At 44.3% G+C, this 14,945-nt stretch overlaps 1 protein-coding gene across 5 annotated transcripts in view; it reads left to right on the forward strand.

Moving 5' to 3' along the window:
• ACSL3 (acyl-CoA synthetase long chain family member 3) overlaps positions 1–14,945 on the forward strand; it is a 503,023-nt gene that overhangs the window by 215,262 nt on the left and 272,816 nt on the right. For all 5 annotated transcript variants that reach the window (XM_069213474.1, XM_069213478.1, XM_069213477.1 and 2 more), the window contains exon 4: positions 7,864–7,973. In XM_069213474.1, the coding sequence (XP_069069575.1) occupies positions 7,864–7,973 (110 nt within the window). The remainder of the gene's footprint in view (positions 1–7,863; positions 7,974–14,945) is intronic.

The following is a 14,945-nucleotide window of genomic DNA, read 5'->3' on the forward strand; positions in this document are numbered from 1 at the left end:
ATCCATTTGGAAAGCAAAAAGCAAAAGGAATGAACATTGGATTGAATTTCTACACACCTGTAAAGCAAAAAACAGCAAACCACTGTGGACCCTGATAAGCTAGTTAGAGTGCAGCCCGGCCTGTAGCGCAGGCAGCAATGTCCCTCATCACACATGGATGAGGTACGTCGGGTCATTATATTGCTGCAACGAATTGACGGATGATGCATTCCAACCTGAAAGCGATAATGCCGTCTCTTTGTGTCTCAAACCACTATTGTCGAACAAATAAAGGCAATAAGAGGCTCCGGAGCACCTGTTCCATATGGTGTTTCCACCTCAATATTTAAGGAAGACCCAGGGTTCTGGAGTAGCATACTTGGCCAATTATTTAATTCCTCTTTAGGCGAGAACAGTATGCCAGTCTTGGCAAGGGTCAATCCTGCATCCGATTTACAAAAAAGCCCCCCACACGGCCCCAGGCAGCTACCCTCTAATAGCCCTACTAGATGTTGAGGCAAAAATCTTTGCAGGAATCCTTCTTCAGGAACTGGAGAAATGGGCGTAGGAGTCAGGATGTTTTGTAAGAAACTAAACCGGATTCCTGCCCAACTCGAGTACGACTGATAATCTTGTGGCGCTTAACATGCTTATATCGAAGCAGATTCAGAAAAAGCAAAGCCTCTACATATGTTTCATCGATTTCTCGAAAGTGTTAATATGTGGACAGGAACTTGCAGTGGCGCAAACTAGTCGCGTGGAATAGTCCATCAAACCTCCTGAGGGCAATTCCCATAGGCCGAGGGCTAAAACAGGGCTGTGTACTCGCCCTAACATTATTCAACTTGTTCATTTCAGTCCTAGGCCCAGCACTGAATGAAGCACATTCTCTCCCCACTAAGCTGGGAAGGCACCTGATGACGTCTTTATAGCACACAGATGACATTGTAATCATGACTTTAACTCCTAAGGGCTGCAAAATCCGCTCGACACCTTGGCCTTTTACTGTGCAACAAAACAGATGAGAGTTAACCTAGAAAAAAAAGAAAATAGTTATGTTTGAAAAACAGAAAAAAAGGAAAATGGTGCCTGGGCAGCAGTACAGCAGAAAGAAGCCCCAGCTACAAATATCTCGGGGCTTGGCTACAAGAGAGCCACTCATCAAAGCTGCATTTAAGTGCCCTGAAACCACACCTGGCCTTGTTGAGCGCGCCCTTTAAAAAACTACATGGCACATTTTTGCACTCCTAAAGTATCTGTCATCTGCCCGAGCGAGTCCATCCAGTACTCTGAAATCTCTCATCTGGAAAGAGATCCAGGACCACAGCCACTCAAATCACTGGGCCAAGGTGAGCGGCGAACCCTGAAAACACTGTTCGATGCATCTGCAACTGCATCTGTGGGATCTGCCACTATCATACCAGGATTTCAGACTACCAATGAATAAAAAAGTAAAGTTCCTGTCTTGGAAGCATGATAAGGTACGCTTCTGCAAACGTAGTCATGCATGGCTCTGCATCAACACCCACAAAAATCTAACCCTGCAGAGTTATCTGTTCAAATCCATTAACGGCTATTACAAGACAATTTTTTGCATTACGATATGACCTGTTTCCAACAAAGGATGCAATACGTTCATGGGCCACAAAGCCAGCCACTCTGTCATGCAGGCTATGCCACTGACTGCAGGAATCCTTTATGCATTTAATATGTATTTGCCCTACGTTGGGAACCACATGCAGAAAGCTCCTAAGAAACGTATTTCACATAAATAGTCAGAACGTGCACTAAGCCATGTAATTTTGTTTGCAGGGGCAAAAACGTCAAGTAACGGCATGCCTGACAACGTTTATCATATTTGCTGAACAAAAGTACGAGGAAGCTGCGCTCTCATTAGGAGGGAGTGCTTTTTAAAACTGCACATCCTCGCGTGCTGGCACAGGCCCTTAAAAAGGGCCAAGGGAACCAAATTAAAACTTCTTAGGGAACTGCACAATTTGCACAATCTTGTATCCTCTCGCTTTGCTAATTTTAGTTTTAGTTGCACAGTCAAAATCACTTTAGATATTTTAAGTAAATGTATTTTCTAGTATTAATAAGTCTGTCAGTTTTAAAATTGACTTTTGCTTTATCATATGGTGTAAGGTTAGCGACTGCCTGTCAGACTTCCTAAAGGTATTTATTTAAGATGTCATGAGGGCCTGAGTCCGTGGGCCTGGAGGCTCGAGGGTTTAGAGTACATAGTGAATAAAGTACATAGCTGGCAGACATATTAGAACGAGTCAGCGCTCTATAAACAGAAACACACACGAGGCCTGTGGTAACTAAGCAACATCGTAGGCGCTGCTGGAATCGTGTCCATGGGTATGTGTATCCAAGTAACATGTATTCTTAGAATGTTGTGGGGTTTAAACTGTATGGCCAGGAGAGAAAAGCAGTTGGGAGAAGAAGGCTTGCAGGCTGTTATAAGGCTTTGATGTATGGAGACTAATAATAAAGCTGGTTCCTGCTGATCTTCGGGCCTGCCAGGCTAAAGTCTGCTGATCGCTATGTAATGGTGTGTATTGATATGTATTTGAGATGGCCAGAAGTCAAAGTAGTGAATTCAATTGAATCAAAAGATGTGATTAGCTTTCTTGAGGAGCTGTTTGAGAGGGATAGTTTTCCTTCCTCGATCCTCACAGACAATGGTGTGCAGTTTACCTCTGAATCAATAGTCTTTCTTAAGGGAAAGAGGTATTCTACATAAGAAAACATCTTTGTATCATCCAGAGTCGAACGGGGTTGTGGAACGCTTCATAAAAGTACTGAAAGAGAGTTTACAATTAGCACAGGTTCAAGGTGCGGAGTGGGAAGGTGAGATGCAGAAAAAGATATGCGAGTATCGAACGACGCCACACTCTAGTACAGGAGTAACTCCATTTCAACTGTTCAAGTGTAGGTTACCTTGTAGAGAGATTGAGCCAAGATGGGTGATGCAGAGGAGAAAAGGAATTGATGATCGGTTTGATAATATTGAAGGTTGGAGAGAAAGAGAAATTAAAGATAAAAGAAAGGCACAGTATGACACACAGAACGCTGTGAAGGAAACTGTTGCGAGTGGGAGACTACATAACAATAAGGTCTTCAATGAAAAAAAGGAAACCGTCTAAATTCAGGGGTCCATTTGAAGTTATAAAGGTATTCAGGAATGCAGTGAAGACGAGTGATCACAAGATATGGAACTTAAATAGGGTGGCGAAGTGTAAGACAGTCGAGCCAGATACAAGCACTCTATCTGAATCGAGACCACAGGGAATTATAAATCCTCGACCAAAAAGAAGTGTAAAAAAAACACTATGGTTAAAGGACTATGTGTAAGTTTGCCCATGCCAACTTTGTGTATAGTAAGATTACCCATTTCTGGACTAGCCCATATACTGAATTTATGTGAATTTTTGTAGGATTGTAGTTGTCCAATGTTGGTGGACATTTCGTAATCAGTTGTAAATTTAAGTTAAGATCTGAAGGCTGGTATGGGGTAGATGGTGTGGTAACTAAGCAACGTCATAGGTGTTGCTGGAATCGTGTCCATGGGTATGTGTATTCAAGTAACATGTATTCTTAGAATGTTGTGGGGTTAAGAATGTATGGCCAGGAGAGAAGATCAGTTGGGAGAAGGAGACTGGCTTGCAGGCTGGTATAGGGCTTTGATGTATGGACTCTGAGAATAAAGCTGGTTCATGCTGATCCTCCAGACTGCTGGTGTCGTGAACGTTTACTTAATTTGTCCAGAAGCCACACTTTTTTTTTAAAGGCCATCTTGAAATACATCCCTTTTAAAATTGAAACAACTACACATAAAACTGTACGGTCACACGTGCAACAAAAAAAAATGCAGATTTTTTTTATGATCTTCATTTACTTATTTCGTAACCCACCAGACAGTGTGGAAGTGCTTGGTTCATTATTTTGAGTTGTTTATTTTCATCTTGGAATATGAAAGCCACAGCCAAATAATTACTAACTTTGCGGCACATGGATATTGTTTTTGAACAGCTGCTGTCTTCGGGTGGCGGTACAGTGATGGACTCTAGGTGCATATTCAAATTAAATGAAAGAGTCCCTATTGGCCAGGGAAAGGAAACTGGTGACCGGCCGAAGTATTTGGTCCGGTCACCACCGCATGACAAAAAAATCCAAACAGCTGAGGCCAGGAGGACCTGCTGACCAGTATGAGGCAAGGAAACAAGACCCACGTGGGAGCCAACCAATAGTAAGTAAAGATGTGCAGACCAATAGGAAGCAAGCAAATGAGACCCACGTGGCAGCCTGCAATGGTAAGCAGACTGATGTGGGATGAGCCAATGGTAAGTAATAGGCGGGTTTTTTTAGCCCCTTTTGAGGGAGCTTACTCAGAGAACTGAAGAGCAAAAGGAATTGACTTGTCCGGTCTAGGTTGCTGGGGTCACTTTGCACTGAAAACACTAATAGTGGATGGCCTTTAAAAAAATGGTATGCGCAACAATGAAAACGGCACACTAAGGAAGATATAATTTCTATCGATAAAGCATTCCCAGAACCAAAAGAAATTATTTTTTTAATATTGTGCATCAATTCCCTGAAAGTCCAATCCGTCACTTTTATATGTACAAGCGGAACAAGAATTGGCAAAGCCAATAGGCCTCGCCTATGTGAACAGTTGGCTTTGTCAACGTTTTTTTGTCATTTGCACAGCCGCACAGCTGCTGTGCAGCATGGCTGAAAGTTAAAAAAAAAAAAAAAAAAAAAAAAGAAACACCAGTGCTGGCTGCATCACATTTGGCTGTTTTGTAGCATTTTTCTGTTATGGTGGGTGGGTTGAGGGCAACATAGATAATGAGAGGAGGACAGCAGGTGGGAAACAACAAAAGCAAGAGGAGGTCAGATAGGGACAAGTAACTAGATTGGACAGTGGGAGAGGACCACCAACAACGGGAGCAGGAGGAGGCCAAGCAACTACAGGGACAGCTTGAAGGGGCAAGCACAACGGGAAGGGCAGGCGACGAGAAGAAACAAAGTAGTGGATGGTAGGGGACCAGCAACAAGATGGACAGCTGGTGGGGGCCAGCAGAAACACCGACAGCGGGTGAGGGCAAGCAACAACACAGACAACTTGTGAGGGCAGGCAACAACATGGACAGAGGGTGAGGAGAAGCAGCAACATTGACAGCTGGGGGAGGGCAGACAAGCAACAACACGGAGGGGGGCAAAAGCAAACTAGTAAGAGAGAGAGACATTGAGACGAGGAGAGAAGCACACGAGGGAGACGACTTGGAAGCACTTACTGTCCTCTGAAGTGCTTCAACAAAAACAAAAAAAACACATACTGGCAAGGATTTTTTTCAAAAAATAAATCTTGTGTATGAAAACGTGGAGAAATGCTGTGTACCTAGATGGGCCCAACCAAAACATGCAGTGTAAAGGACAGAAGCATGAAGGCAGTTGCACACACTGTCCAATTCGTGCAATGACTGCAAGTAAAGAAGCAGTTAATGTTTTCCTTTGGCAGCAAAAGGGAGTAGTTTCTTGTTGAGAGCAGAAAATATAGTCAAATAACCAAAGAATCAGAATATACTTGTTTTTAAACGAAGTGGAAGGAGCTTAATGGGCATGTGTTTTTAGGTGATTATTATGCTTTTGACGATTGGTCTTTTGGGCCAAAGTTGGACATCCATGAGGTAAAAAAAAATAAAAAAATGTGACGGGATAATTATAGGATGAAGCTTTTTTATATAGCTTGTTTTAAGGGTTTAAAGCAGATGTTTTAAACATAGAGGCGCCCACCAGGATGTGAAGGGAGCCATAGCAGTTTAAGTATCAAAAACATATGTATGCGTCTTCTTTCAGGCACTCACAGTGAAATGGAAGAAAAAAGGCAAACATTGTTCTTTATCAGTAATTTACTATGCAAATTGCAGTGCCATTCTCCGCATTGTGTGTTGTTACGGGCAGAGCTTCCCTCTTTGGAGCTGTAACAATGTTCAAGCCCCTGCCCCGGCTCAAAATCCTGTGATTATATGCGAGTCACTTAATCTGCCCGTACATACATCATCAGTTGGACCTCCTGCATAATATTGAAATGTAAGCATTTACACTTTTTTTTGTTGCACTTTTATAGAGCGCAAACTCGACCCAAAGTTATTGGAGCACCAGTTAACGTTACACAATGACACATTCATTTTTTTGCTAGACATAGGGAGATTAAGTGATTTTCCCAAAATCATAGGATGTTGAGCTGACGTTAAGACGTGAACCTGGTTCCCCAGCTCCAAGTTCGGCAGCACTGGACGTTACGCCACATCCTCTCCTACCTTGTACATAAAGAGGACTTATGTTAAAAAATCAAGCATAAAGAACACGAATATGAAGGCAGTTTACATTGTATGCACAAATGTAAGCGAACGAGACGACAAATGCTTAGATTTTCCCAAGCGACGCCAAAGGTTTGTACAAGCACTTAAAAGATAGTATGTCGATAAACATAATGAAGTAACTTGTCACTGTGGAGTAAATGGGCAACGTCTTCGTTGAACATAATCCAGAGTGCACAGGCTGCTGTAAGGCAGTGCAGGCACTCTCAGGGTATGTCTTCCGAGAAATAAAGCTTTTGTTATTTGTATTGTTACAAACAGACCTGGCGACTTTGGAGCAAGGGAACCATGTTCGTGTCCTGGTGCAAGCTCAACATCCTGGGCAAATCACTTAATCTGCCCGTGCCTGAAACATCAATTTATCCTCTTGCCTAACATTTCACTCTTAGGATGTGCAACGCGTAAATACACAGATGACTAAAAGTAAGAAAATGTAACATAATGAACACAAAAATGACAGCATTTGTTTTATACACGTGTGATGGAGAAAATAAATGCTTTAGCCTTTTCCCAAGCAACACCAAAAGTTTGAAGGACTGTTATTGGTACAGTAAAGTCATTTGTACTGTAACACATTTAGAACACGTGTTGAAAATGTAACCAAGGAGTGAAAAAAAGCTTTAAAAAAACATAAAAAAATAATTAAAAGCAAAAAAGAGAACTCCCACTTAAATATATATTGAAATCTAAAGAAAAAAAATGGAAGTGTAAAGTATAGGATCAATGTCGAAAAGAAAGTTAAAACTAAGTAGGCGCCTGGTGTAAAAGGAAAATTTGCACTTGCAAGGACTGTCAAAGCTCCATTAATTAGTTCACAAAGGCATACAAATTACCTTTTAAAGCCCTGTGCTGTGAAATCGTCTATTGAGGCTGAGATAAGATGCCAGACACTTCCCAGCTGAAGTAAAAGCCTTTCATGCAGCAGGATGGGACAAAGGCATCTGGCCTCCGGATTATTTATTGTTGTGGATGGGAGGCCATCACAGCAATGGGAGGGAGGGGCAACACAGAGGGAAGAAGCATACAGACAGTCGGAGGAGGGAATAGACTACACAGCCAACTACAAAGCATGCTGTCTGTAGAGTAGCTCTGAAAATTGCAAGCAGTGTAAGTATATAAGTACTTGGGCCTTGCTCTATGAGAGGGCCACATGAAGGAAGAGCGAAGTGCCAATGGCAGAGCTGACCAGCAGGAAGCAAGCAATTGAGAGTGGCTTTGAAGCCCACCGATGGATGAGCAGCCTTCAAGCCCATTTAGAGTAAACAATGTGTCTCGAAGAGACGGCGCAAGCGCTGTTTATGCGAGACCTAAGACCTAGGCTATTTGATCCTGTGATACCTGTAAAACAATATATCTATACATTTTGCTTTTATAACACCAAACTTCAAAAGTATTGACCTTGATAATTCTTGCTTTCCCAGGAGATGGTTGTGGTAGGGCGTTGAAATTTAATTTAAAAATCTTTTTTTTTTTTTTTTTTTTTCCATTTCAGTTGTGACCATCTATGCCACATTAGGAGGACCAGCAATAGCTCATGGTTTAAATGAAGCTGAGGTGACCCACATTATTACAAGTAAAGAACTTCTTCAAACAAAGTTGAAGGTAAGGATGCACCTTTTTAACTCCTCTTTTGTGTCCCTTATTTGTTGCCTTGTTTAATTATTCAACTTTTTCAGTTCTCGTTAAAGGAAGAAGCTGAGCTGTTAAGAAGACCTCGTGTCAGCAATAATTAAAAAAAAAAAATAGTACTTGTAAAAATTAGTACAGAGAGAGCGAGCCTGGGGTCACTGCTGTCTTTTATTTTTTTTGTTAGGTCGACTTAATAATGCAGTTATCTTTTAGAAATTTTTCTCCAGCATTGGAACTTTCATAGATTCACATGCTAGAGTATTTCCCTGTCGTCAGACCGGGAATTATTCTAGCATGTCAATATGTGAGAGATACCAATGCTGGGGAACCGACGTTACAGGTAAGTAACTTATTTCCTTACTAGAGCTTTAAATTGTACATAGAATAGGTCTTGGCTCCAGTCAGGTGATTATTATATTATCACTTAACCCTGTTGGCTGTTAAGTGTGTTATTCTACCTTCCAGGAAGTACTCCATTTGAAAAGCAGGAGGGGCCACTTTAAATCTAAAAAGTTCACTCAATCATCATGCGGGTTGTCACATTAAATTATTTTTCTCCTACGTGCACGCTATACAGAAAACATTTCTTTGTTTTTTCCATTGCATTGGTAAATACTCCAGGGCAGGCTTTAATGTGATAAGTAACATTTATGCAAACAATGCTATTTGTGAATGCATGTCTTTAGATGCGTTGGCATATTAAAGCTTATTTTTAAGCCACAAATATCCTCCAGGACCTCCCTTATTGAGAATGGGTCTTTTAACATCTCAGTTTGTTTGGCTATTGCCTTGAGAAAGGTTAATCCTTCCAGATTTTGGTCTTGTTAGCCCTCCATTTTGTTTCCTGAAGCACACAGTTGCCTACAACTGTACCTAAAAAGATCCCAACTTTATCCCTGTCATCATGTTTTGGAGTGTTAGCCCTGTCGTTTAAGCAATGTACCCTGTCCCTGATTTTGTTTCCTTTTCAATTATTTAGCAAGATTCATGTGGTGTTTGTTCCATATTACATAAAATATACTCTTCAGCATCCATAACTGCTTCCCCGATCTGTTTACCAGTAGTTGTGTTTAGTTGCTTCCTGACTACCTGTAACTTTCTCAAATAGTCCTACCCCCTTATGCTTCCCACTGACTCTTGGAGTTGTTTGTCAAGGTCTCCTGGACCAAGCCCTCATTTCTGTTTGCAGCTGCTGCCAGTGCTACCAGCTTTGCATGATCCACTGCCTTCAGTGCTTCCCACATATCTCTAATGACACTTCTGACTTAGCAGCATGTGTCACATATAGTTGTTAGTATTCCCCATCTCAGGTTGCTGACCGAGTCTTGCAACAAGCACCTCCCGAGACTCCCATTTCTGATCTCTTGGAGGCTCTTTAGTCCCCTTAGTGTTTTAATCACTGGTGCATGGTCTGATATTTTAATTAACCTATCACCCCATCGGGCATAAATCCCACTAATTTGCTAGAAATAAAGATCATGCTGATGCATGGGGGTAGGTGTTATGTACATGGGGGAAAAATAGGTGTAGTCCTGGATTGGATGACTTTGTATTCATGTATCTCTTAGTTTTATTTCTTCTAGGTACTTCATTATTTCTCATGGCATGTCTCCTGCTGTATTGCCACCGTGCCTGATCTATTTAACGTCTATTTCACAGTTTGGTTGGAGTACCCGTCCAAGATTGTCTTACCTTCAGTAAAGCCCGGGTGTTTCTGCAACTCTCTGCTTATGAACATTTCCTGCTTCAGGTTTGGCTAAAAAAAATCGATCCCATTTAAAGCAATAACAGACGCACTAAACATTTCACAAAGAAGTAGCAACCTTGTCAATCAAAATCTTGGATATCCTTATGCGCTCTGTATTTCTCAACACCATCCAAACAGCATGCTTTGCTGGTTACTCTGGTACCTGTCTGGGGCGATTAATGTTTTGCCTTAAACTTCCCCGAGTACCTCTTCAAATGCATTTCCTGTAGTAGGACTACCTCCGTCTTCTCCAATCCTGTGTACACCTGTGCCCTCTTTGCTAGGAAATTTACTGATGCCACATTTTATGAAAGAACTTCTAATTTTGGTTAGAAACTTCTAACCGCAGATTCCTCCCCTTTTTGATATTCAGCAGGCATCAGAGTAGATTGGGAAACTTTTCAGCAGTACCTCGTGCACCGTCAGGTGGTGTAGTGTTGCTCTGCACTAATGCCGTTCATCTCTGGAAATGATGTGCAGATCCTATATAGGTGAACTACAACTCCAGGGCCTGCTGCGACAGCACGTTGATGAACCTGAAGGCCATCAGGGACTGCAAGGTGAAATTTTACATCACCAACCATAGGAAGACTCCTCGCCGGCACTGTTCCAAGTCACTGTCCGTTTCCAAAGTTCAGTCCTGGCGGTTCCTGATGATGCTACTCAAGAGGTCGGTCTTCATTGCGGTCATCATAGTCAGGTAAGTAAAAAAAGAAACACACAAAATCAAAGTAGTATTCCGCTCTGTGGCATCAGTTGCATTTGCCTGAGCAGGTACGGGGCAGAGACACACCTCTTGATCTTGCTCCTAAGTCGGCTTACTTAGTGGCTCATTCCAGCACAACCCTAGTTTCGGATGTCAACAGCCACATCAGATCATAAAGTTCAGTGCAGCCATGCTCTGGTTCTTTGGATCCCTGCTAACTCCTGGTGCTCCTTCGGGCCTCAAGGAGCCGAGAGGCCTCCCATCTGGAGTGCTGCCGGCAGGTTTGCCCTTGGCGTCATATGACTCTTCTGAGCCCATCTTTCCTTCAGCTTCTGTACCAACTCTGCTTCTTGCAACACAATCTATGCCTGCCCAGTGCACTTTGAAGCCAATGCTTCCTCTGTCAACACCAGAGGAGGTCTCGATTATTCTCTTCGATGCTGAGTCAACGCAGGTCTGACTTTAACTGAAATCATACTCTGGTCAGCCCGTGGCATCACTCCCCCCACTTGATTTACCACCTACACAAGGAAGGAGCACACACTTTATATACCTTTTTGCAACAGACTCAGACAACATCTAAGACCCTTGTGAAGAGTTTCCTTAACCCTTTTAGGATGATAATTGGACAAGGACTTACAAGTGACTAGTGGTCATCCTCCAACTGGGACAAACATCTCCTGAGCCTGTTCTTCAATTTAACAAAGCACTGATGGCTATCTTAATGGGGTTTGGGCCAAATCATGTTCTGGCCCACCAGTCAGTCAGCAAATTGTCAGGGGCTATCGACCTACTCCAGGTGACCCGGTCTTTCTTTCGCAGCACCCCTCACCTTAAAGCCTGGTGGTGCAAGCCTCCACTAGCTGCCGTAATCCCAGCGCGTTTCTTACCAGTTTCCCCACACCGAAACTGGGAGTCTAAGCAAGTAGAAACGTTTTAAGTCTCGTCCTCCGTTTACTTTACACGATTTGCTTGTTGGGACCTTCTTTCCACGTCCTTTAGGATTCAGTGGCACAAGTCCACTCTGGTGTGCCTGAAGACCTTCGTTCTGTTCTCACTCAAGCGATTGCTAGATGGTCATGATGTGTCCAAGTTCATGATTCGTCTACTATACACAAACTCTAACACACTCATTTCCAACACCCTAATGCGGTGCTCTGACAGTCGCCAGGTGAATTGCCAGTGAGTTCCCTGACCCCTCTTGGACCCAAATTTGTGTCCACCCTCCAATTCCCACCCCCAGGAGCTAGAGATGTAGTCCCCTTTCCCTGGATACTAGGCCGCTCGCGTCCAGTGGTTAAACTCTTTCAGGATCCCGGAGAAAAGGTGGGGGGAGAGAAAAAAGAGTGGCTGATCAGGCAAGAGTAGACAACTGGAGGTTTGGCCACAACTCCAAAAGTTCATTCAGGGATCTCCCCACTGGTTTTCTGGTGCAGGCTCTGGTCTGCAGACAGGGGTGGAGGGTCACCTTGGGACACTCACTGTTCACAGTGATGCCCAGCCAAGCCAGACATGCAAATCCACAAATAGGCACCACTTCTTGGGAGCGATACGTCTCGGTCACACACGCAGAGTTATCAAATTCCATGCCCTCCTGGTAGGGGCACAATGTGTGGTGCATTATGGCTTGAGTCCCATCCAACAATTCCGCTCACATAGGAAAAGTTATCAATGCAGCACCTCCCTGGAAGGTAGCACAATGTCTGGTGCACGAGGACTTGAGTTGCACCAGACACTTCTGACCACAAGATTAGTTCCAATCCCGTACCTACCTGGAATGAGGCAAAAGGTCTGGTGCGCAATGACTTTAGCCGCACCAGACAAATCCGGTCACACACACAGACGCAAGTATTGTGGTGCCGCACAAGGTAGAATGCAGCAATGCTCTTGGTATGCCCCCACCTCCGAGGGTCGCATCCAGTGACACGGACACCACACATACTGAGCATGCAGGTGGGTGTCGCATGAGAGAAATGTGGCACGCTCATCAAAAGTTTGCCACGTGGGGTCCCGCAACCGGTTGAATCTGCTCACTACTAACCAGATGCTTATGCGTGTCGTGGCCCCACAATAAAGGTCCACAGTCCTTGAATGTGGGCAGTACATTGAAGACTCTGCACCAGGCAAATCTGGTCTCCATGTGTAATACTTAGTTCTATGCTCACACCACTGCTACCCGGTGGAATTCGGCAGAAGATGTAGACACATAAGAGGGCACTGCTGTCCAGATGACACAGGAAGAAGGTGTAGGTACCGCGCAGGAGATTTTGATGTTCCTTAGACCTCAACAAAGAACAGGGGACAAGTCAACAAGCCCTCAACAAAGAACAGGGGACAAGTCAACAAGCCCTTGGAGAGCACACTTCAGAGTGCCACACTGTAGTAAGCAGTTTGCCCAGGCCGGCCACGATGCAGGAAGGGTGCACAGTCACTTTCCAGGGCAATAAATACTCTTGTACACAACAGATTCCTCTGGCAGTGTACACTATGCAGTGTGTGGTCTCTGCCCTGTGTTCCTGCAAGTGTATCTTTAAGTTGCTGAAATGTGGTACCCATAGTTATACTGAAGTGTGCTTTTGAAGTTGGGGGTGGTTCAAACGGTTCCATTTCAAGCCTGTCTGCCATGGGACCGTGGAATGCAAATCTTAATCTTCAGTGGGGCTATGCACAGATGTTGTGCACAGATGTGTTTGCCCTCAGCCTTCAGAGGAAGGAAGCTGAATTAAAAAGGCACAGAACAGGAGTTTTAGAACATAGAAATGCCCACTTTCTAAAAGTGGCATTTCTAAAGCATTACTGACAACACCACCTTTACCATTTGAAATGGTTTGTCATTGTGAATCCAATGATAGTAAACAATGAGTCTGCTCCACTGCAATGTACTATTGCAGCTAGGATTAATTGTAAACTTCCCCCCATATTAACCTATCGGAATAGCAGCTCTCAGAGATAATGAAAACACACATGGGTATTCTTCACCCCTAGGGCACAAGTTCTAAGAACACCATCAAAGGTACAAATGTGACCATACAGCCCTGCGCAGATGTGTGTGTGTATATATATGTTCGATGGCATATGTTGCTGCAGATACACATGTTTGGCACAGTCCGCTGCCTGGTGTTGGGCTCGGAGTATTACAAGTTGTTTTTCTTCGAAGAAGTCTTTTTGGTCACGGGACCGAAGGACTCCTCCCTCGTTGGCTCCATTGCGCATGGGCGTCGACTCCATCTTAGATTGTTTTTTTCCGCTGTCGGGTTCGGACGTATTCCTTTTCGCTCCGTGTTTCGGTTCGGAAAGTTAGTCAGAATCTCGGAAGAAAGCGTCGGTATTGTTCCGTTCGGTATCGGGATAGTTAGGTACATCGACACCGATCATCGGAAGACTTTGGGGCAGTTTCGATCCCCCATCGGGGCCTGGTCGGCCCGACCGCGTGCGACATCGAAGCCGATGGAACGGACCCCGTTTCGTTTCTGCCCAAAATGTCACAGTAAGTATCCTTATACAGATCAGCACTTGGTCTGTAACTTGTGCTTGTCCCCCGAGCACAAGGAGGATACCTGTGAAGCCTGTCGAGCCTTCCGGTCCAGAAAAACACTCCGGGACCGAAGAGCCAGGCGTCACCAAATGGCGTCCACGTCGACAAAACAACGTTTCGACGACGAAGAGGAAACATTCTCGGTTCCGGAATCAGAATCCGGAGACTCCGACGTCGAACAACAGCAACAAACTGTAAGTAAGACGTCGAAAAGGAAATCCATCGACAAACCAAAAGCCCAGGGGACGCCACTGCCAACAGGCCATGGCTCGACCCATAAATCAGGCGACCCGTCGAAGGGGCCGAAAAAGGGCACGCCCATAGCGAAGACACCCGACTCCGGTCGAGGGACCGCCATGGAGCAACCTCGGAGCCGAGAAAGCGGCTCCGAGAGACAAAAACAAGATACCGGCACCGAAAGACATCGGCACCGAGAATCCATGCCGAAAGGAACAAAAATTCTGTCGGTGCCGAAACCGAAAAAAGATTCTCTCTCGGCGCCGAAAAATACCACACCTTCATCCTACTCAGAGGAACAAGGACTAAGTGGCCAAATGCACAAATTTGGACAAGAGCTCCAAAGTGTAGAATCGGACTACACACAAAAGAGACTGTGCATCCAGCAAGATACAGGGAAGATATCAACCCTTCCCCCAATCATGAGGAAAAGAAAGATCGGACTTCCAAAGGATGACACACAACCACAAGCCAAAGTGGTTAAAAAAGTCACGCCTCCGCCCTCTCCTCCACAGGCATCGCCGGCACAAACACCGCCACAAATGCACTCACCAGCGCAAACTACCATAAGTCATGACGATCAGGATCAAGACGCTTGGGACCTGTATGACACCCCAGTGCCGGACAATGATCCCGAGTCATACCCCACAAAGCCGTCACCGCCAGAGGACAGTACCTCATACTCGCAACTGGTGGCTAGGGCTGCAGACTTCCACAATG

This window comes from Pleurodeles waltl, chromosome 11 (genome assembly GCF_031143425.1).
Source record: "Pleurodeles waltl isolate 20211129_DDA chromosome 11, aPleWal1.hap1.20221129, whole genome shotgun sequence".
Taxonomy (NCBI): domain Eukaryota; kingdom Metazoa; phylum Chordata; class Amphibia; order Caudata; family Salamandridae; genus Pleurodeles; species Pleurodeles waltl.